The following is a 21,374-nucleotide window of genomic DNA, read 5'->3' as shown; positions in this document are numbered from 1 at the left end:
AGGATTGTTGATCTGGGAAGGCAAACGAGGTGTTGAGTGCACGGGATCAGGGGGCAGCATAGCCTTGGACCACACACTTGTTGAGTTCTCTGGAGGGGCGTGACTATTTGTGATTAGTACAGGTGCAGCAGTGTTTTTGTAAGCGGGTACATAAAGATGTAGAACGGTTCTGGTGTGTTGTACCAATGCGTGTGAACTATTGAGAAACTCCGTGGTCTGGCAAATAAGAGCCTAAGGCGGGCTAGAACCCTTGTTCCATTATTTGGAGTCAATGTAATATTGACCGAACATTTTTGAAGTGCAATTTCACAGACCTCAAAAATGGTGAGGATTTCAGGCTCCCCCACCCCCACTTTGTTTTCAAGACAAATCGTCTCTGTGTAGCCTTGACTGTCCTGGAACTCACTTTGCAGTCCAGGCTGGCCTCGAACTCACAGAGATCCGCCTGCTTCTGCCTCCTGAGTGCTGGGATTAAAGGTGTGTGCCACCACCTCCCGGCATTCTTCTTACCTTAAGGATCAAAGAAGGCAGAAATGTGTCAGGTCATTTTGGGTGCTCACATTGCTCTTGATCCAGTGAACTGGACGTGGCTCATGAACTGAGATTTTTCACCTGAGGGGTAGCAAGGGGTGAGGCTTTACTATTTCAGTGACTCTTCTCCCACCAGAGACTTGATTCTACTGGAGTTGAGAGAGCTCTCCCTACAGGTACCATCCAGGTTGGTCTGGGCTCAACTTCACACTGTGGTGGCTGCCAGCAGGGTGTTTCTTGAGATTTATTTTTAAAATATTTTTATTTACATGTATGCGTGTCTCTGCCATTATGTGTGCAGTCCACAGAGGCCACAAGAGGAAGGTGGATCCCTGGAGCTGGCGTTAGGTTGTGAGCTAGCAGCTGTGGGTGCTGGGGGCAGAACTCAGGTCCTCTGTAAGTACAGCAAGCACTTCTAACCACCCAGCCATCGCTCCAGTCCTGAGATTTTTGTTGTTGCATATTGTTGCTTTTTAAAAAGTGCATAGTTTTAAAAAATGTGATGAATTCTATGACGAGGGACTTTATTATAAAATGCAGAACTCTTTCATCTCAGCACAACTGCCCGTGTGTCCAAAGCTGCCTTCCCTCCTCTATTTTTTTTTTTTCGAGACAGGATTTCTCTGCAGCTTTTTTAGAGCCTGGCCTGGAACTAGCTCTTGTAGACCAGGCTGGCCTCGAACTCACAGAGATCCGCCTGCCTCTGCCTCCCGAGTGCTGGGATTAAAGGCGTGCGCCACCACCGCCCGGCCCTCCTCTATTTTTGTCTGGGGTCAGGGTTCCTACTATATGCCACATACCAGTGTTTGTTAAGTTTGGTTTAGCAAATTAAAATACAGAGTTCCTGGGTGGTGGTGGCGCACACCTTTAATCCTGGCACTTGGGAGGCAGAGGCGGGCAGATAGATCTCTGTGAGTTTGAGGCCGATCTGGTTTAGAGTTAGTTCCAGGACAGCCAAGGATACACAGAGAAATCCCATCTTGAAAAAACAAAATGAAACAAAATAAAACAAAGAAAAAAACCCAAAACAAAACAACAACAATAAGAAGGAAAACCAACCAAAACAAAATTCAGAGTCAACAATTCAGTCAGATTTGAATTTTGAATAAATAATTTTCAGGGTAGGGTCGATGTCCCATGCAATATTAAACACACACACACACACACACACACACACACAGCACACATGTGCATGCAGAAACATACACCTCCTCAACCAAAACAACCAACAATCCACTTTCCCTCAAAGAAAGAATAAGTTTATTCAGAGCAAAGTGATAGCACAGACTTACACTGATGATACACCGTCAATGTTGACAGTGGTCCACATGAGTGATAGGAGTCAAGGGCCATTCTCCCCTTTTTGTTTTTGTTTTTTCAAGACAGGGTTTCTCTGTGTATTCCCGGCTGTCCTGGGACTCATTCTCTCAACTAGGCTGGTCTCAAACTCTGAACTCAGAGATCTACCTACCTCTGTCTCCCTAGAGCTGGGATTAAAGTTGCGTACCACCACTGCCTGGTCAAAAGACCTATTTATTATTAATTTATTAGAAATTTATCAGAGTCTGTGTGGTGGTGGTGCATGCCAGTATTCCCAGCAGTTGGGTGGCTGAGGCAGGATGATCAGGAGTTCAAGGCCACCTGTAGCTATATAGTGAGTTTGAAGTCACACTGGGCAACACGAGACTCTGTCTCAAAAGAAACAACAAAAGCCGGGTGGTGGTGGCACACACCTTTAATCCCAGCACTTGGTAGGCAGAGGCAGGTGGATCTCTCTGTGAGTTTGATGGCAGCCTGGTCTACAATAGCTAGTTCCAGGACTAGCTCCAAAGCTACAGAGAAACCTTGTCTCAGAAACAAACAAACAAACAAACAAAAAACAACAAAAAAGTGAAAAAGAGAAACCAACCAACAAACAAAACAACAACAAAACCAAGAAAAAAACATTAAAAAATTATCTGCAAATCAGAACTGACTGGACTTGATCTGACAACCCTGCCCCTTCCCCAAATCATGTGCGTTGTTTCAAAGCATGGGAGCTGTTTTGAGGTATGAGGACAGCTCCTGCAGCAGTGAGAGAAACCGCATCTTGGCTGAGGCCTAGAATGTCCTTTAACATGTTGAGAGATGGCTCAGCCATCAAGAGCACTGGCTGCTCTTCCAGAGTTCCTGAATTCTATTCCAGGCAACCCATGGTGGCTTACAACCACCCAAAATGAGATCTGGCGCCCTCTTCTGGCCTGAAGGCATACATGCAGACAGACACTGTATGCATAATAAATAAATAAATAAATAAATAATAAATAAATAAATAAAAAATGTTTAGAATCCAAGTGTTTCCTCCAGCTAGTCTCTCTCTCCTCTCTCTCTCCTCTCTCTCTCTCCTCTCTCTCTCCTCTCTCTCTCTCTTCTCTCTCTCTCTCTCTCTCTCTCTCTCTCTCTCTCTCTCTCTCTCTCTCTCTCTCTGTGTGTGTGTGTGTGTGTGTGTGTGTGTGTGTGTATGGACACAGCAGGCCCTCATGCTTTTGTGTGAGCATGTGTGTATGCCATCTATCACTTCCTACTTTACTTAGTTTTGAGACAGAATCTCACCGTGCAGCCATGGGTGGCCTGGAACTCACTACATAGGCCAGTCTGGTCTCAAACAAACAGGTCCACCCTCCTTGGCCTCTCCAGTGCTGGAATTATATTTATATTTATGTTTTGAGACAGGGCCTCTCACTGAACGGGGAACTCATTGGTCCCGTTAGGTTAGCTGGTTCCACCAACCCCAGTGCTGGGGTTATAGACCACTGCACCGGGCTTTGTTCATGGGAGCTGAGACCCTGAACTCAGGTCCTCGTGTCTGCACAGCAGGCACGTTGCCAACTGAGCCATCTTCCTAGCCCTGCCACTTGAGACTTTAGCTGATTTTTTTTTTTTCAATTTTGAGGGGTCTCATGGAGCCCAGTTCAGGCTTGGAACTCCCTGTGTAGCTAAGGATAGCCTTGAACTCCTGAGTCTCTTGTCTCCACTTCCCCAATGTGAGTTATAGGCAGGTACCACCACACCCAGCTTTCACTGATTTTCTTCAGCCCTTCTCTTCTGGGGAGATAGGAGTTTCCCTCCCTTGCTCGTCTGTGCTGTGGGGATGGATATGCTGGTAACTATGCTTGAGATCACAGTGAGAACTTAGCTGGCTAACCTCCAGGGGCCCAGAGTGAATGAGTCCCTGACCCTGCTACCTTGAGGAAAAGAGTGAGCATCCAATTTAGGAGCATCTATGTTGGTGGCTTTAGTCCTCTCCCCATGAAAAGAAGGCAGGGGCCAGGCTGGTGAGAGGACTCAGTGGGTACAGGACTTGTTGCCAAGAACACAGTGCAAGGCGCGAACACCTCAGGCTGTCTGCTGTCTTACCGCTATGCTCATGCTAAAAAACAAAACCAAACCTAATGCAGAGGCCATAAAACTAGAGTTAGTATTAAAATATACTTGGTGAACCAGTGTGTAATGGTAACCACACAAGCTCAGAGGACAGACGATCCGGCAAGATGTTTATCAATGAGGTGGACACCAACCTGGAAGGAGTCCTGTGACATCAGGTGGCCTGTGCCCCCTCAGTCTCCTGGCAACCAGACCAGCCGGGCCTATGCAGGGAGACCCCCTCTCCCCCCACTCTCTCTCAGACACACACACACACACACAGAAGGGACTGTGTGTGTGCAGGAACTGTCCTGGCCTCTGGTCTCCCTGACTCATGATGGAATCCCCACTTGCTTGTGGCTGAGCCAGATCCTGGCATCCTCAGGGCAGCAGGATGGATGTGGGAACTAACTGTGTCTCTCCAGGCAGAGGGTCTATTCTTAGGTCCTGGTCTGATCCCACGGGCAGACAGAGGACAGACCTCAGCCTTACTGATCACCTCATTGCTCTCTCCTTCTGAGTCCTGGCCTGGCCTCGAGGCTCTGGGCGGTGCTCTTTTGCCCCCCTCTTGACAGTTTCTCTTCTGGAGGCTCATGATATGAAACAAAGCCTCGTCAAGGATAGGAGTCCTATAACGGTCTTTGACCTCTGAGAAACAGGACGGCCTTGGCTTCTCCTCTGACAGAGCAGGATGATACTCAGCGGTCACAGCCACCTGTCACCAGAGCTACCCACTCCTCAACCCAAGGCCCACACAGTGGATGAAAACTGTTTGAAGTGAAAATATGACCATTATTTAATAACTGATCTTCTGTAATAAACCATTTGAAAATATTTTACAAGGAATCACACACACGATATTTTACAAAGTTTCTCGACTTTTTTTGTCGCTGTTGTTTTTCCAACTTGTCTGTACAAAATAGAATAACAACGAAAGCAAAGTAAAGGAAATGGCCCCCCAAGTCCCTCAGCCCGAGGTGAGAGGACAGCCAGGTCAGGCGGGTGGATGAGAGGAATGGACCCAGCCGGGGGACGGACAACTACTTGATGGGGACTGTTGTTTTTAAACTTAAAATATATACTTATTTTTCTGTATAATTTGTTTCTTTTGTTTATTTCTCCATTGAGCACCTGACTACACTACAGTTACACACGCGCCCCCACAGGACACAGCAGACATCCAGGCTGGGCACACATCACGGATGCCCACCCTGTCACCAGCATTGGGCATGGACCATACACACACTGAGAAAGCAACAAGCAACGTGACATTAATTAACGAAGCCATTAATTAATGCATCACCCTCCCCCCTCCTCCCGGTCCAGCTGAGCCTCATGGCTACACCCCCCGGCCCTCAGTCCCCTATTGGCCCCAGGTTGGGATGCCTTTGGATGATGAGGATGAATCGTGTGAAGAGGTGTGTCCAGGCCCAGACTCGTGTGTGTGTGTGTGTGTGTGCAGTGTTTACATGTGTGCATGGTAGAAGTGTGTGTTCAGCAAGGGAGGGGCAATTTGGCCTCCTAGGGGGAGGGAATGTGTGTGTGTGTACATGTGCGGTGTACAAAGAACAAAGAGAGTTGGGCCTGAGTGTGTAAGAACCAGATTGGGGGGTGGGATGGCCCAGCCAGGAGAGACCAAGTCACCCCTGCTAAGGCAAAGAGCAATGTCTGGAGGGGTTGTTGTGCTAAAGGGGTTCAGGCAGTGATGTGTGGTCCTACTAGGGTCCTGACACTAGTGAGGAATGGGTATAATGAGCACCTGGCAGGGAGGGGGCACTGGAGGGACACTGGTGGCTAGGGTGAAAAGAGGCCTTCCCCAGCATTTGGCACTGTCTGGCATTCAGCTTTAGAGATGGGAGGGCCAGCCGGGCTGCATCATCTCCGAGTAGAGGCAGAGGGGAGCAGAGATGGAAGGCACAGGCCTACCCTCTCCCTGACCTCTGCCCTGTGTAAGGCTTTGTGGGCCCCCCATGGTGTGTGTCCATGTCCATTGGTGTGCTCCTTCCGGGTTATGTCTAATAAGAGTCCAGTTTCTGCTTTCAGGGGTCCAGGTGTGTATGGGGTGTGTCCGAACTGATGTCATTGTGAGACTGTCCTGACACCTGCAAGGCTGGGGCGTGGGTTTGTGGTTGTAGGCCTGAAAGGAGCAGGAGCCCATGGGGGGCTGCTCCAGAATCTCTCTCACCACTACCACCTCTCTTCTTCCATTATTTTCCCCAGAGAAGGTGAGTTTGAGCGTGGGTGAGGCCAAAGGGTCACGTTAGGGGCACCCAGCAGAGGCAGGGTCGCCTACACAGAGGGAGTCTCCAGGCAGGTTGGTCGGTGGAGGCCTGGTTTGGCACCAGTACTTGTGGCCTTCTTGTCCCAGCCCACGGAGATGAGTCCGGGGTCTGTGGGCACTTGGACAGTTCAGGGGTGAGATAAATCTTGAGTGCCAAACACCATGACACCCTACTTTGGGGCTCCCCTGCCCCAAGGCACAGGCTCTGGGGGGAGGGGCCCAAGTCCTTCAGTGAGGGAGTGGCCCAGGCGCTAGGTTGGGGACTGTGGGATGAAGGGGATGGGAGGATGAGCGAAAGAGTAGGAGGCCAAGGCGGGGATATGGTGTGTGTGTGTGTGTGTGTGTGTGTTGGGGGGGGGGTCGCTCAGAGGCGGCGAGAGGCAGCAAAGGAGTGGACTTGAGGCTGTGGCCGAGGCGGCAGGCCCAGGAGAAGCAGCAGCTGCAGGGAAACCAGGACGCCCAGCGACGGCGGGAAGGAGGCTCCGCGGCCACAGTCTGAGGTATCTTCCTGCAGCGGGGAAGGAAACAAGCAGGCGGTCGTTCCCCCAACCGGCGCAGGATCGTGTGGACGTCAGCAGCACCGCTCCCCCGACTCACCGTGGCGTTGTAGTCAAAACAGATGTGAGGGCCTCTTCGGTACCGCGGTCTCTGCACCAGTTCACATTGCTCCGGGCCGTCCGCTGGGCATGGGTGGGGAGTCAAGGAGGAGGCGGCAGCAGCAACACGGAGGGGAGAATAGGGCAGGAGGGGCGCGGGGAGGGCGGGGGGAGGATACAGTGTGTCTCCTTCTGCAGCAGCCGTCCCGCCTCGCACTGGCTGCACAGCGGCTTCTCCGCCACCACAAACAGAAGGTTGGTGTTGGTCAGTCTCTGCGCGTGGAACAGCCTGGAGGGACGATCGGAGGGCTGCACCTTGGAGGTTCGCTCCTCCCCGGAGCCACTGCCCTGGCCACGCCCCACCAAACAGACCACACCCCTCCAACAAGCCCCGCCTCTCGCCCTGCAAGTACCTGCTGCAGTTTCCGCAGTCGATGATGGCGTTGTAGGACGCGTTCACCGAGCCGAAGTAGTACTGGGTCTGCTTCATGACGCAGCTGCTCTCGCGCGTCTCGGGGCTGCCCTCGGCTTCTGCCGGGTCTGCGGGGCCCAGACGCCTCAGCCCCGCCCACAGACCCTGACACGGTGTCGGCCTCAGCTTGGCTCAGCCCTCAGCCCCGCCCTCCCAGGGAAGCGGGCGGGTGGCAATTCCCACCCGTGATGTGGATTTGAAGCCGAGCCTCCTAAGTCCTACCTACCTGCCTGGAACCAGCTGTGGTAGATGAGGCCGTAGAGTAGCTGCTGGAATAAGGACCTGTAGAGCACGGGGCACCGAGTACTGGCGGTTAGGAGAGGCCAGTGCCTTCCTGGCCACCTTTACCAACCACTCTTTCAGGACTCACCAGGCGGCAGCAGAGGTCCACCAGGCCAAGTTAAGGAAGTCTGCAATGGTTGGCTGTAGTGGAGAGAGGAGCACGGGTGTCTACTGTTGCCCGGCTCTAGGTCAACCCCAGCTCTCTCAAACGTTAGAGGTGGGGGAGGGTTCGCTGTAGGCGGGTCTTCCAAACCTCCCTCCCCATCTCCGGGCATTTCTGGTAGTAGCTCACCACAAAGACACCCCGGGGTGCAGCACCCAGGTTTCCAGGAGGCTGTGGGGCACAGGCTGCCTGATAGTCATAGGATTCCTTTCGGGTGTAGAAGGAGTTATTATAGAGGGCCAGCATCAGGTTGGCATCCACCTCACTGAAGAATCTTCCAACCTGGTGATGCAGGGAGGGAGCAATAGTCACAGGGCTGGTGGGGCCGCACCTCTAGATGGTTCTGCCCTATCCCTTCCTTCCACTTTCTTCCGGACCCTCACCTGGTCCCATTGATGGTTCTGGTTTGACAGTACCAGGAATCCTCCGTCATCGATGAGGACACAGAGGAGGTCCTAAGTGGGAGGGAAGTGGGTAAATATGGTGAGGGACCCCGCCTCAGACTATTTCAGGACCTGGCAGTCAAACTACTCCCAATGAGGGGCTCCACTGCCCTAGGTTTGTCAAGACTGAAGTCAGGGTAGGGGTGTCAAGTTCTAAAGGCAGGCTAGGAGTCACGGGGGACCAAGAAGTCTGGGGATGAGGGAAGTTGGGGTCCAGAGCAGAGTCAGCACTCACCTCATTGTTAACCTCGCAGTCCATCTCACAGTGGCTGCTGGGGCCGCACTGCTGGGCAGAAAATGGGGTCTGTGAGGTGCCAACCAGTTTCCCTCGTTTCTGCTACTCTTCATATGCTGGTCTGCAGCCTATCTGCAGTACCCCCGGCTTCCCACAGGTGCCGGAGCCACTCCGAGTGGCAGGCTCGTTAGGGGTCCTTGGGGACTCCAGAGAGGACACTGCTGGGCTTACTTCCCTTCCCCTGCCCAAATACCTTCTGAGGTTGGTCTTGATGGGTGCGGTTGCTGGCAAGCACCTTGAACTTTTCAGCCCAAGCCTCTAGGTCCAGTTTGACACCCACCACTGTGGGAGAGAGCAGTGGACTGTATGCTACCTACCTAGTTGGTTTCCTGACTACTGTCTCTTGCCCCACCTTCATACTCACCTGCTGGCCTCAGTGTGCGACGACCTAGACTCAGCTCCACAGCTGTGCTGACGAGGACACCCACCGTGTCATTTTCCAGCTCCAGTGGCCTTAACAGAGCTGGGATGGATGGGTGGAGCAGTCAGAAGGGAAGGCTGCCTATACTGGCCACTCCAAACTGGGTCCTACCAACCCGGGACTAGACCCAGTCTAAGCCTACAGCACCCCAGACAGTGTTTGGCATGGCCTTTCTCTTCACATGTCCCTGGTCTCAGCTGAGGCCTCCCACCTGCTGATGGGCACCGGGGACAGACACTCACAGTCCTGGTGTGGGGGCTTGAAGACATAACCGTGGTTATCCAGGCTGCGGCGGTAGAAGCTGGCATTGAAGGGTTCGGGGTTCTCTGTCCAGTCTTCTGCTGCCCTAGAGCGCCCAAGACAGGCAGAGCTCAGTGGGTATACGACTGGATACCAGGGGCAGCTTGTGGTATACAATGGTCTTAGCAGTGCAGAGGCTTCTGGGTAGTAATGGTTAGGTCCCAGACAGGGAGGGCTGTTGGTGAGTGGGGTTGCTCACTTACTTGTTGGGGAAGACACGTGTGATGCCGCCATCCGTGGCAGCAAATACGGCTAGCAGGCTGTACCTGGGGACAACAGGGAGGTGGGGTCACAGATCTGCCTTCTACTGTGCAAGGCCAGGGCCTCTGGGTCAACCCCAGCCTCCTGCCACACACAGTCACAGCCAGGGTGGTGGTGCATACGTGTTGAGATCTTGGTCCCGCCACACACGTTCTACTAACTGCTGTGTAATGCCCGTGTCCAAAATCAAGTTATGCAGAAGGAAGTTATTGCCTGGAACAGAAGAATAACTTGGAAGGATGTCTTCTTGTAGCTCCCTATCACTGCTTCCCCAGTTCCCAGGGCTCTGGTGAAAGCCTTCTCTATGCCCTGGTCAGACCTTGCCTGCTCTTCTCCAAGCGTCTGTGGGTATGGCTCCCTCCCTCCCCTCGCAATGCTCCGACCCCAGGTGCAGCCCAGATCCAGATGCCTGCCATATACTCACACTGCTTCGAGTCTGGAGTCACTTTCTCCATGAGCTCAATGAAGTTTTTCAGGAATTCAGTGTTGTTGTCTGAGACATTCAGGTCCTTGCAATACTCTCTGGGGTAGGGAGGGGCAAGAAGAGTGGGCTTGGGGGGCTGCACAGGGCAGAGGGTTCCAGGCTTCCTGATGGGTTGGCCTGGACAAAGGCTGAGAAGTCCAGATTGAGGGGCAGGGCATGAATATTCTCACAAGCTGTGGTCGCTGTGGGCCTATAGGCTGCTTGGACTTAAGGTAGGCAGAGTGGACAGAGGATGGGGGTCTGCTTCCTCCGCCCTGGTGGGTTTTCTCTTTCCTGGTCTAACCCCTGCAGAACCTGCCATCTCTCCTGTACAGCTGAACCCAAGTGGTGTACCCAAGAGGCCTCGGGAAATGCAACTATCAGTGTCTGGCTCATCTACCTGAAGCCCTACAATGTTCCAGTGGGCATGGGTGGGGTTGAGTACCAGCACTTGCTACTACCAATCTAAGGCCTCATCTTGCCTCTTCCTGGCCTTGTGCCTTTGGGCACTGCATTCTGGTTTCCAGGGGTTCACTGTTTCCATCATGCCACAGTTGGGAAGTCAGTAGGAATGTGTAGGTCCCCGGACTGGCTGCTCCTTCCCTCAAGGTGAGCAGGCCCTCATGAGGCACAGGTTCTGGGTCCAGCAAACATGGGTACGGCAGAGCCTCAAGAAGGTTCTTGGAGAACAATGTTTCTCTCTCCCCTCATGGATGGAACCATCTCTCTTGCTCAATCCCTTACCCACTCCCCCTGCCACCAGGGACCTCTCCAGTGGCCTATATGACAACAACTCTGTGGGTAATTAAAAAAATGTGCTACTTCCCCATGCTGTGCCAGGATCCATGAGTGTGAACACCTGGGACTGGATCCTCAGCCCCCACCGCTTCACTGCCCCTCAGTGCCTATGTGAAGTGTACCCTCTGTATGGATGTACCCAACGACACCCACACAGCTGTGCATAAGACATACCACACATGTGATATGCATGGTCACATTGTAGGGTACTTCATATGCTCATTTTATGCACACTTATTCACACTCCTGAGCCAGTTATTAAGATGACACACAGATCTCTTCCCTCAGTTTCTGCATGTGTCTCACAGGCCGTTCCCAATCACTACTGCATACAGCCCACCCCACATTTACCCGTGGCCTCTTGCACATGTACACAATGACTCACAAGTACAAACATCTACAGAGACTTGTAGGTGCATGCACACAGCGTGCATACACACAGAGGTTAGGGGTGTCCAGAGCCCCATGTGGCGCCGGGGAGTGCTCTCATTCAAAACTCAGGTCACAAGAGAGGGCTTCAGCACCAGAAGGCCTCCTCAGAGGTAGTCCATGGCAGACTGTGTGTACACTGTGATGTGTGTGTTCACACTGAGTGGGCTCCAGGGTTGGCTCTGGGCCCGGAGCCCTCACTTGCCAGAGAAGATCCTCAAAGCCTTTGCCCTCCTTCCCACTCCTCAGGACCGGCACCGCTGGCACTACCCACAGGGGCTCTGGGTGGCTCAGCCCTCAGACCCACACGAACACTGACACAGGACAACCATGGGGGCGGGGGGCGGGTGGAGGTATGGACAGGACACCACAAACCAGAGCAGCAGCTGCCCACCGAGGGCACCTTAGGGGGGACAGGCCAGCCCAAGGTAGAAAGGGCTCTTTCCTGGTTGCCTGGGAGGGCACAGAGGTTGTAGAGAATCCAAAGCCCACCTGCCCCAGGCCTGGTGGGACACAGGCTATGGGTACTAGCTACTGCTGCCTGGTGCGGCTACATGGCCTGGGTATGCACACAGCCGCACATACCGGGCTATGCACGGGGTTAGGAGCATCACTGCACAGGACATAGACACACAGAGCTCCAGGCAGCAGTGCAGGAGGTAGGGCAGGACGGTCAGGGGAGGGGAGGACGCCTTAGCAAGGCCACACGCAAGCTACCTGGGAGCAATGAAAACATGTCCTTCAGACTCAAAGCTGCTGGGGAGCAGGAACTCAAAATCTGCAACAGAAACGGGGGGTTATCCGGCGGGGGCTGGGGAGGCAGGAGGCCAGGGGGCTCAGAGCTGATGGGGCTGGATGGGCAGGTAGGGACAAGGCGGCTTAAGGGAGGGGGAAGACACCAGCAAAGAGGGAACCCGCCACTTCCACGTTCAGGTTTGAGCCAAAGAGAAGGGAGGGCGAGGAGGGTGTAGGGCCTGTGGAAACTACAGCATCGCAGGAGAAGGGCAGTTATAGCCAATATGTTGCCCGGGCCTGGTCCTCTGTCGGTAGTGAGTCCCTTGGCGTGGCTGTATATGCTTCCATACTGCTGTATAGCACATATACACGGACACACACACACACACATATATATATACACACACTGCTATATATATGCATGGTCTGGGGGAGGCGCCAGTCTTGTTCTTATCACATCCATAATGGAAAAACCGCATGCTGAGCTTCCTTTGCCTCCAAAGAGACTTTGAGGAAGGGAATTGGCTTTTGGCTGCGGATTTTTAGCTCTCTTTGCCGCAGCTGTTTGCATTTTGGTAGGTCTTGCTTTTGTTCTGTGTCAGGCATCAACATGGCCAAACCGAAAGGGTTTCTCACAGGCACAGACAGTCCAACCAGAGACGGGTGTGAACAGCTGGTGGTGGCGGTAACGGCAGTGCACCGTGGAGGTCTGAGGGTGGGGTGTCCTTCCTGGAACAGGATGCTGGGTGAAGGGAAACCCAGGGGGCAAGGACTGTTCCACAGTGTGTGGCGAGACAGGGATGCTGGTGCACTCTGCACACCTGCTTTCCCAGCTGGGGGCACAGGGCACATGGGGAAGGAGGAGCCTACGGGGGAATGCTGGGAGTGCCTAGGTGGGTGGTCTAGCAACTGTGCCTGTGCCTCAGGCTTAGTAGCTGTGCATGTAGGTGGCATGGATGCACGAGTGTGTGCACACTCGTCTTTATATGGGTGTGTACTCACAGGCCTGAGAATATGACTGTAGGATCCACTGTGGCCTCTCTTTCTGCCCAGCTGGATTGGATTACTCTGTTGTGTGCCTATTTCATTTTATTTTTTTGAGATAGGGTTTCCTGCAGTCCAGGTTGACTTAGAACTCCCTTACACAGCTGAGAATGACTTTGGACTTCTGATTCTCATGCATACACCTTCAGAGAGCTGGGATATGGGCAGGAGACGTCACATCTGGAATATGTGATGGTGGGGATTGAAGCCAGGACTTTTGATAAATACCAGGCAATGACAAGTGTTGTTGCAACTGAACTACATCCCCAGCCCTGTTACCTGTATCTGTGAGGGCCCTTGGCTAGTATAATTCTGGCAGTCCAACTCCCTAGATTTTTAAAAAGATGGTCTCTGCTGTCTTGACTAGCCTCCAATTCATGGAAATCCTCCTGCCTGAGCCTCTTGGAATGCTAGGATTTAGGCCTAGGCCACCACACTTGGCTTTCCCCATCCTACCCTCACCCACATCCCGAGCTCTCTTTCACCCCAGTGCTTTAGTTACCCCAGAAGAGGGATTTTCACTGTTCCCAAATACTCCCACGATGCACTGCAAAGTTCTGGACAGAGGAAACTTGAGGTGCTTTGGGGGACTGGGCAGTCACTGGTTGGACTGTTCCTTTCTGATAGGACTGTGAGGCAGGGTTTGGACACAAGCCAAAGGGGAGGGAGTAGGGCTGGGGAAAGGAGGAGGAGAAAGAAAAAGGAGGGATGAGGGACAAGGAGGGAGACTATACTATGCTTGTTATATTTCCAGGGTCTTGAAGTTCTAGGGTCAGCACGTGGAGTGTGAGATGGGAGAAAAGACAACTCAAGCCAGTGGAACTATGCAACCCACTCTGACCCAGGCCAGCAAGCACCCCTTATTCCCTTTGTTGGACTAGGCTAGACAAGTCCTCTAGGTTTCTTGGGGAGTCCTCTGCTTCCAGGTTGGGGACATCACCACGTGGTTCTCCATGCCCCACAGAGTCAAATGTTCCCTGGGAAGGCAGCTCTCTGTGCACCAATGGCAAACATATTCATGTGCCACCTTTTCTAACTCCCATTGTCCTCTGCCAAGGCCTGGCGGTTCACCATCTACCGTTCTGCCACCTGACTTGGGATCCTTTCCTTTGTCAGTAGTCTGGTTTCCTCTGGTTGGCTCTGGGGATCCATGCCTGGTGAAGCCTATGGTTTCCGAATCTGCCTTTATTTCCCCAGGGGAATAGCTTTCCCACACCTATGGGCCTTCCTAGGAACAGCAAGCACCTAAGATCAGGGATTGCCCAAGAATCCTTAGCAAAGCAGGGCACACACATTACCCAGGATGGCTGGTTAGCCTTGTCCTCCTGTGGCCTGGTGGCCTGTGTGACCCCCCCCCCCCCACTAAGGCTTCTGAGCCTTGCCACCTCTTCTAGGAGGGCTGTGAGCTCTGGGGCTACAGCAGAACCAGAGGCCTAAGTGCCATTAGAGGGTGCCTGCTGGGATTTCCCTCTTCCAGTCTTACATGAGCCCCGCTGAAGGCTGACCTATGAACTGTATCTCAAGCTTCCTGCCCTGCTGGGAAGGTGGTGGTGGTGAAGCATCCAGCTCTGTTTCCACTGTTGAGTTGTCTTAGAGGGGCAGAGAAATTGGAGAGGCAGGGGGCTTCCCATGGGGTCCCACAAAGACTAGGGAATAGGAGAAAGGGGTCTGGGCCCACAGGACACGCTGGAGAACTCTCCGCAGACAGCCCCAGAAGTGGGCTACTGGCTCTAAGAGGGGTGTCAGGATCAGAGGAAGGGCAAGAACCGAGGAGCCAAGGGATGCTGGGAGGGAGCCCCAGAGGGCAGGGGTGTGGCTGGTCCTGGGCAGGAAGGGGGGCAAGCAGGGGCGTGAGGGCAGGTGGGGTGGGGAGAGGAGGGTGCACTGGTTCTGAATATACTTGCCCTTCAGTTTGCTGATTGGCACTGGGACAGTCCACCAAGAGAGAAAGCGAGGAAAACAAAAACACAAACACAAAAACAAACGAAAAGGGGGAGGGGAAGGGGAGGGGCACAAACAATATTTTATTCAATGGCTGTTTGAATGAAAATATTGTGTCTCATCATCATACCGAAAGGAAACTTCTTGCAAAAAACGACATGAGAGAGAAAAAGAGAGAGCGAGAAACTCAAAGGAGATGAGCCCCAGTCGGCCAGGCAGGTGCGGGGGCGCCCGGTGGGGCCGGAGCCCCAGCCTCCCTCCCAGTGACCTCTGGCATTGGGCAGGCAGGGCCAGGCCTGAGATCCAGGCCTTTCCAGAGAGGCCCATGGTGAGCAGGCATGCATGGGGAGCCACAGGCAGAGGAGTGGGAGAGCCGAGGAGGGAGAGGGAAGGAGAGAGAAAGGATGAGAGAGATGGTGTGTACTGGTGAAAGAGGGAGGAGCGTTGGGGGGGGGGGAGAGAAGGGTGTAAGCCAGAAGTGAGGGAGAAAAGAGGAAGGGAAGGAGGAGAGAGGGAAGAATACAGACAAAGGGAGAGGGGGAGGGCAGGGGTTCTGGGTTGGGGAGAAGGGATGGTGGAAAATGAGAGGGACTGAGCAGGAGGGAGAGGAAGAGAGGATGGGGAGGAAGGGGGGGAGAGAAATGAGGGAAGAGATGGTGGGAGAGGTGACCTGGAGGAGGAGGGGGAAGAGCGGATGGGGGAGGAACAGAGGACAAGAGATCTTGGGACAAAGGAGGCACCACAGGAGGAACAGGGGAAAGAGCTCAGAAGAGAAGGGAGGGGCAGGGGTGCTTTCTAGGAATGTAGCCCCCAGGAGTGTTTAGGGCAGGCAGGCTAGAAGGGAAGACACGGGCTAGGAAAAACCAAAAACAATCCTCAACGGAAACCATGAGAGAATGGTCTAGAACCAAATCTGAGAAAAGGCAAGCATGCAGATTTCCACAGACTTTCGAAGGCTGGTTCCCCAGCCTGTGGGCACGCCTGAGGCTGGGCAGACTTGGCAGGAGGGGCTGCCTTGCCGGCAAGCGCGGCTGGCTATGCTGCCTGGGGCCGGCCAAGGGTGCAGGGGCAGAGGCAGGGGTGCAGGGCGCAGGCAGGGGCCAGGCCACTTACACTTGACCTGCAGGATCTGGTCGCTGAGGTTGGCTTGGAGGTAGAAGGTGCTGTAGGGTGGGAGCACCAGCCCCAGGCTGGGGAGGAGGGGAGGGGAGAGCACAGGTCACTGATGAGGATTGGCGGGCCACACTAACACTTCCTTCCTAGGGCCTTAGAGCCACAGAGGCCCAAGCTGTGGCAGCCACAAGTCCCCTGCACAACTCCATATCCAAGGAGTTAGCACCTTGGAGGCCTGAACCTTCTCCCCAAACCATCCTGGAGGCCTTGAAACTACTAACCCCAAAGTGATTCCCCACCCTACTGCCCACCTCAATACCCACCTGCCCCACAATGTCCTGACCAACAGGAAGCTTTTGAGGGGCAGACATGAACCCCATGAGAGCCCAGAGGCAGTACAGGCTGGTCCTGGGGTGTGACAATGCTCCTATCATTTCAAAATGAACTACGGAGCAGTTGAGTGGGGCGCGTGAAGACAGCCCCCGGGGTCAAGACTGGCTGAGGCTGCGATGCTGACTTTGAGCAGTCAGGGAGTGTTGAGATGATCCCTGGGGTGTGGTACCCAGGAGATCCTCCAGGAAGGGGTTTGCCAGGGGCATTGTCCTGTCCTCAATCCCATTCTTCCAGGACCTGCTGCTTGCTCCACAGGGCCAGGGGAGGCCCTGGGGGACCAAACATCTCAGGTTAAATAAATAGTAAGGACAGGGGTGCAAGAGGGAGAAGCAGCTGGGTTCAGATTTCGGGGTCACTCTCGCCCTTCTCTGTCTACCCAGCTCTGGCTCACTTACCTGTAGTTGGTGCTCCTTATAGGCACCCAGGTGTAGTTCCGAATCACCTCATCTATGTACCTCTGGGAGAGGAGGCTGCGTCAGGTTCTTGGGTGAGCAGGCTAGGGTGGGTGGGTAGGGATGGGTGCCCATTCTGATGCCCTTGTTTCCCATCCCGTGCCTTCATACCTCATCCAGGGACTTGACCAATGTCCTGATCTGCTTGTGGCCCTTGTTGCCATCAATCATGCTGCGACGGATCTGCAAGAGCCAACGGTGTGAACCCCCTGCTCCTGTGCTAGCCTCCTCCCTGCATCTCTGCCTTCACCCCTGCTCCTGTGCTAGCCACCTCCTTCTTATCTCCCTGCCTTCACTCCTGCTCCTGTGCTAGCCACCTCCTCCCTACCTCCCTGCCTTCACCCCTGCTCCTGTGCTAACCACCTCCTCTCTCCTTTACCCCTGCTCCTGTACTAGCCACCTCCTTCCTGCCTCCCTGCCTTCACTCCTGCTCCTGTGCTAGCCACCTCCTCCCTGCCTTCACCTCACCTCCTCCTTGTTCTCATCTTCCAGCTCTGCATCCAGGAAGTCCAGGGTCACAGGCTCCCGGAAGTTGGTAGTCTGCAGGAAGCCAGATAGGAAGTCAGGAGTCCTCATTTTGGAGGATTTACCTGCCTACCATGGCCACTCACCTGGCTTACCTGGGGCTTGAGGTTGGGATGTAGCAACACGTAGCCGTTCAGGTCAATAGCAAACACATAGCCATTAGCGCCAAGCTGTGAGGTACAGATTCAGAGCTCAGAGGATGTACAGGGATTTCTTACACTATGAGCTGCTCTCTATTCTGTTTCCCATGCTTCTTGCCTTTGGCCAAAGGCCCCCTCCTGGCATATGGCCCTAAGTCTGCGTCTGAAACCAGGCTGGGTGCCCCTCATACACCAGCCCCCACCAAGATTGACTGGCCCTGTAGGCAGGCATCCTTCATTTCCCGTGGAGGTACCAGCCAGCCTACCTCTGCACCTGCATGTGGCCCACAAGGCTGCTGCCTTTGTACCACTCTGGCCCTCTTGTACCTACTGCTTTCTCAAATTATGCTTTCCTGTCCCCATTTCAGTGTGGTCGTACAGGAGGGAGAGGCGCCTGGGAACCCTGCAGGCCTGGTGGAAGGCAAGCAGGAGCAAGTGGAACCCAGGGACCAGCCTTTGCCTTGGACTGTCTTCCTACTCGACGTGGAATCTCTCAGGTCAAGCAAGGGTTTCATATGGTTTGGGCTTAAAGCTGTCACGCATGTCCTTCTTCCCCTTGCTTTCATGGCTGAGACCTAAGTTCTCTAGCCAAACTGCCATCCCATCCCTTTCCCAGCTCCAGCTTCTGTCTTTTGCCTCCATGCGGCTGTCTGGAAGTGCTCTCTCTGCTCCCCCCCCCAGTTCTCCACCCAGGACACGTCTGGGGGCCGAATCTGGCTTGCCACCTGTCATAAAAATTTGGATGTAAGTCTCGTATGGGTTTTGTTTTCTTCCCCCAGATAGGGTTTCTTTGTTTAACAGTCCTGGCTATTCTGAAACTCACACTGTAGAGCAGGCTGGCCTCGAGCTCACAGAGATCTGTCTGCCTCTGCCTCCTGAGTCCTGGGGCTAAAGGGGTGCCCCTCCACTACCCAGCTGGGTTTTATGTTTGTTTGTTTTTAAAAGATTTTATTTATTTATTATGTATAGAGTGTCCAGGCATGTATGCCTACACACCAGAAGAGGGCACCAGACCTCATTACAGATGGTTGTGAGCCACCATGTGGTTGCTGGGAGTTGAACTCAGGACCTTTGGAAGAGCAGGCAATGCTCTTAACTGCTGAGCAATCTCTCCAGCCCCCGAGTTTCATGTTTTTAAATTAAAAAAAAAATACCCAAAAGAAGGGACTGGAGAGATAGCTCAACAGTTAAGAGCACTGACTGCTCTTCCAGAGACCTGGATTTTATTTCTAGTATCCACATGACAGCTCATAAACATCTGTAATTCTAGTTCCAGGGGATCCAGTATCCTCTTCTGGACTCCAGGGATACCAGACACACATGTGGTATAGACATACATGCAAGCAAAGTATAGATATACATTGAATTTTTTAAAAAATCTAATTATTTTCTTTTATGTTATGAAAATAATATAAAATTCAAATATCAGTGTCTACAAACAAAACTTAATGGGTCACTAGGCATGGTGGTGTATGCCTTTAATCCTAGCACTTGGAAGACAGAGATAAGCAGATCTCTGTGAGGCTGAGGCCAGCCTGGTCTACATAGTGAGCTCCAGGATAGTCAGGACTACATAGAGAAAGAGACCCTGACTCAAAAACCCAACCAAACAAAAATGAAATAAAACTCTACAGGCCATAACTATTCCCATGTGTTTGTGATTTGTCTGAGCTGCTTTCACAATACAATATTAACATGGGAAATGGACGTTTAGGTCAGCAAGACCTGCCTGAAAAAGTCTTTCCCATGAGGCTTGCTGGTCTCAGCTTTGGACAAACCCTCTTGGGAAACTTCTTTCTTTTCTTTTCTTTTTTTTTAATTTGTTTATGTGCATTGGTGTTTGACCTGTAGGTGTGTCAGATCCTCTGGAACTGGAGTTAAAGACAGCTGTGAGCTGCCGTTGGGTGCTGGGAATTGAACTCAGGACCTCTAGTAGAGCAGCCAGTGCTCTTCACCTCTGAGCCATCTCTCCAGCCCCCTGGGAAGTCTTTCATGATCCTCTGGATTCAGAGGCCCCGTGAAGACCCTTCAATCCCTGGATCTCCTCTGCTGAGTCTGGCTTGTCTCACCACGAGAAGCAGGATAGTGGGGCAGGTGGACACTTACGGTGTAGTTGGGAGTCAGCCTCTTGATGTCATTCAGGGCCACATCGATGCCCATCACACCCAGGATTAGCTGGTTCTGGGCACAAAGGAATGGGATGGTACACTGTAATGAGTCAAATCCATGGGGGAACCCCTGGACCAGGCCTCATACTAAAGGCCTTAAGCTGCTGACACAGACAGTCGCTTTGGCCAGTTTGTAGGATGTCCTATCCCTCCTCCATTCCCAGACCTGCTAAAAGCATGCTAGTCCCTCCCCCAGATAGCCCACTGGGCACCTCACCAGGCACCTCACCTTCTTTTCCCCAGGGCCATCCTGTGTCAGGTTGAAAACAGGTAGAGTCCCAGTTACCACCAACCCCAGTCCCTAAGGGGAGAGGAAGAGGATGAGGTCTCCTATGGCCAGTTCTGTCCCCACTCTGAGCGTTCAGAGAAGGGGCTCAGGCATAGGCCACCTGTCATTTTCCTTTACTTGGTCAACACCAATAAGGGGGCCCTCAAGGGTCTTGACCCTGTGGGCATATCCCTGAGGGAAGGCCTCCAGTCCCCTTCCTTTGCCCAAAGGCCTTACCAGTGCATCTTCATACACGTTTGTCCATTGCACCTGCTTGGCTTCCTTGCCTGCCAATACCATGGGCCTGCCCAACACATCTAGGTATTCCTGGGTACAGAGAGAAAGGCACTTAAATGTCATTCCCAACTCACTTTCTCTCATCTGCTGCCATGTGCCTCAGCAGCCACCAGGGGTCGCTTTCGGCCCATGGCAGAGGAAGGCACTCAGCAGAAACCAGAGGGAAGCAAAGAACTGGGAGGGGCGGCCTCCCCGCCACCTCACCTGTGTGTTGATGCGGATGGCTCCGATGGAAGGGATCTCAAAATAGTAACCTGTAAAGGGAGGAGAGGTGGGCTTGTCTGGCACAGCGAGACCCACATCGCAGGGGGCACTGCCTCCTAGGGCATATCTGCAGCCTTCTGTGTATTTAGTTACTCCCGCCCAAACTTCTTTGTGCTCCCTGGCATTGCCCAGACATTGACTACACAAGAGGATAGATTATAGGGGACAGGGGTCTAAGGAAGCAGTGGAGGTGGAGGAAGGAGTTTCATTCTAGGATATCAGTTAACATTCAGAGTTTACCCAAGTGCACAGAGAGATGGATTGATCAGCAAACAGATGTAGGAGCAGAAAAGCTGGACAGATGGACAGTGGACATACAGCCAGATGGGCAGGAACATGCTTTGTCAGATAGACAAGTAAGACAGCCCACCAAACAGACAAAGCAATGGACAGCCATCTGTATGGAAGGACAGACAGACAGTGAGTGAACAAACAGCTGGACATATGGATGGACAGCTGGCAGCAGGACATAGCAGGCAGATGCCTTGGCAGTGAAATCCAGCGAGGTACCTTTGTTAGTGCAGGCCATCCACTGCAGCGGTGTGACGTCATAGTTATGCTGCCCTACAGAGAATGTGAACACGCGCACCTGTCGGAGCAATGAGGTTATTCCTGTGGCCACTTGAGGACAGACCTCTCCTGTCCTGGGCCTAGTTCAGGGCAGCCACCCGTCAGGGTTGAGCCTCACCGTCCGGTTGGGCCAATTATACTTCTCGAAGACATCCTGCACACGATCTTCGCCCCCATCCGTGAACATCATGATCATCTTATTGCAGTTAGCCCGAGTGATGTTGGACTAGTCAAGGGTGAACAGAGGCAGGCACCTTGGTCTCTCACAGGTCCAGGGTAGGGCCTCCCTCCTCTGGAAGGTAAGCCTGGCCCTCTGGCCCTCGGCCC

The 21,374-nt window shown here is 53.2% G+C and overlaps 1 protein-coding gene across 6 annotated transcripts in view; it reads right to left on the bottom strand.

Moving 5' to 3' along the window:
* Positions 1-4,704: 4,704 nt before the first annotated feature.
* The window catches only part of Cacna2d2 (calcium voltage-gated channel auxiliary subunit alpha2delta 2), a 126,966-nt gene continuing 110,296 nt past the window's right edge, over positions 4,705-21,374 (bottom strand). The window contains exons 12-39 of one of the 6 annotated variants that reach the window (XM_038321920.1): positions 21,166-21,273; positions 20,988-21,066; positions 20,418-20,467; positions 20,154-20,243; positions 19,878-19,949; positions 19,587-19,661; positions 17,436-17,510; positions 17,284-17,355; positions 16,927-16,998; positions 16,759-16,820; positions 15,971-16,047; positions 14,821-14,841; positions 11,855-11,915; positions 9,872-9,969; positions 9,570-9,660; positions 9,390-9,452; positions 9,129-9,232; positions 8,830-8,928; positions 8,659-8,747; positions 8,406-8,453; positions 8,111-8,182; positions 7,857-8,009; positions 7,653-7,705; positions 7,509-7,564; positions 7,224-7,350; positions 6,990-7,099; positions 6,812-6,894; positions 4,705-6,722 (exon numbers count right to left, since the gene is read on the bottom strand). In XM_038321920.1, coding sequence (XP_038177848.1) covers positions 6,579-6,722; positions 6,812-6,894; positions 6,990-7,099; positions 7,224-7,350; positions 7,509-7,564; positions 7,653-7,705; positions 7,857-8,009; positions 8,111-8,182; positions 8,406-8,453; positions 8,659-8,747; positions 8,830-8,928; positions 9,129-9,232; positions 9,390-9,452; positions 9,570-9,660; positions 9,872-9,969; positions 11,855-11,915; positions 14,821-14,841; positions 15,971-16,047; positions 16,759-16,820; positions 16,927-16,998; positions 17,284-17,355; positions 17,436-17,510; positions 19,587-19,661; positions 19,878-19,949; positions 20,154-20,243; positions 20,418-20,467; positions 20,988-21,066; positions 21,166-21,273 — 2,304 coding nt within the window. In that variant the 3' untranslated portion in view covers positions 4,705-6,578. Of the gene's footprint in view, positions 6,723-6,811; positions 6,902-6,989; positions 7,100-7,223; positions 7,351-7,508; positions 7,565-7,652; positions 7,706-7,856; positions 8,010-8,110; positions 8,183-8,405; positions 8,457-8,658; positions 8,748-8,829; positions 8,929-9,128; positions 9,233-9,389; positions 9,453-9,569; positions 9,661-9,871; positions 9,970-11,854; positions 11,916-14,820; positions 14,842-15,970; positions 16,048-16,758; positions 16,821-16,926; positions 16,999-17,283; positions 17,356-17,435; positions 17,511-19,586; positions 19,662-19,877; positions 19,950-20,153; positions 20,244-20,417; positions 20,468-20,987; positions 21,067-21,165; positions 21,274-21,374 lie in introns of all 6 variants that reach the window. The other 5 variants (XM_038321923.1, XM_038321925.1, XM_038321926.1 and 2 more) reach the window with 5 other exon arrangements.

The sequence above is a fragment of the Arvicola amphibius genome, chromosome 3 (assembly GCF_903992535.2).
Source record: "Arvicola amphibius chromosome 3, mArvAmp1.2, whole genome shotgun sequence".
NCBI classification, from domain to species: Eukaryota; Metazoa; Chordata; class Mammalia; order Rodentia; family Cricetidae; genus Arvicola; species Arvicola amphibius.
Note: the sequence above shows the minus strand (reverse complement) of the source record. Positions and strands in the feature narration are given on the sequence as shown.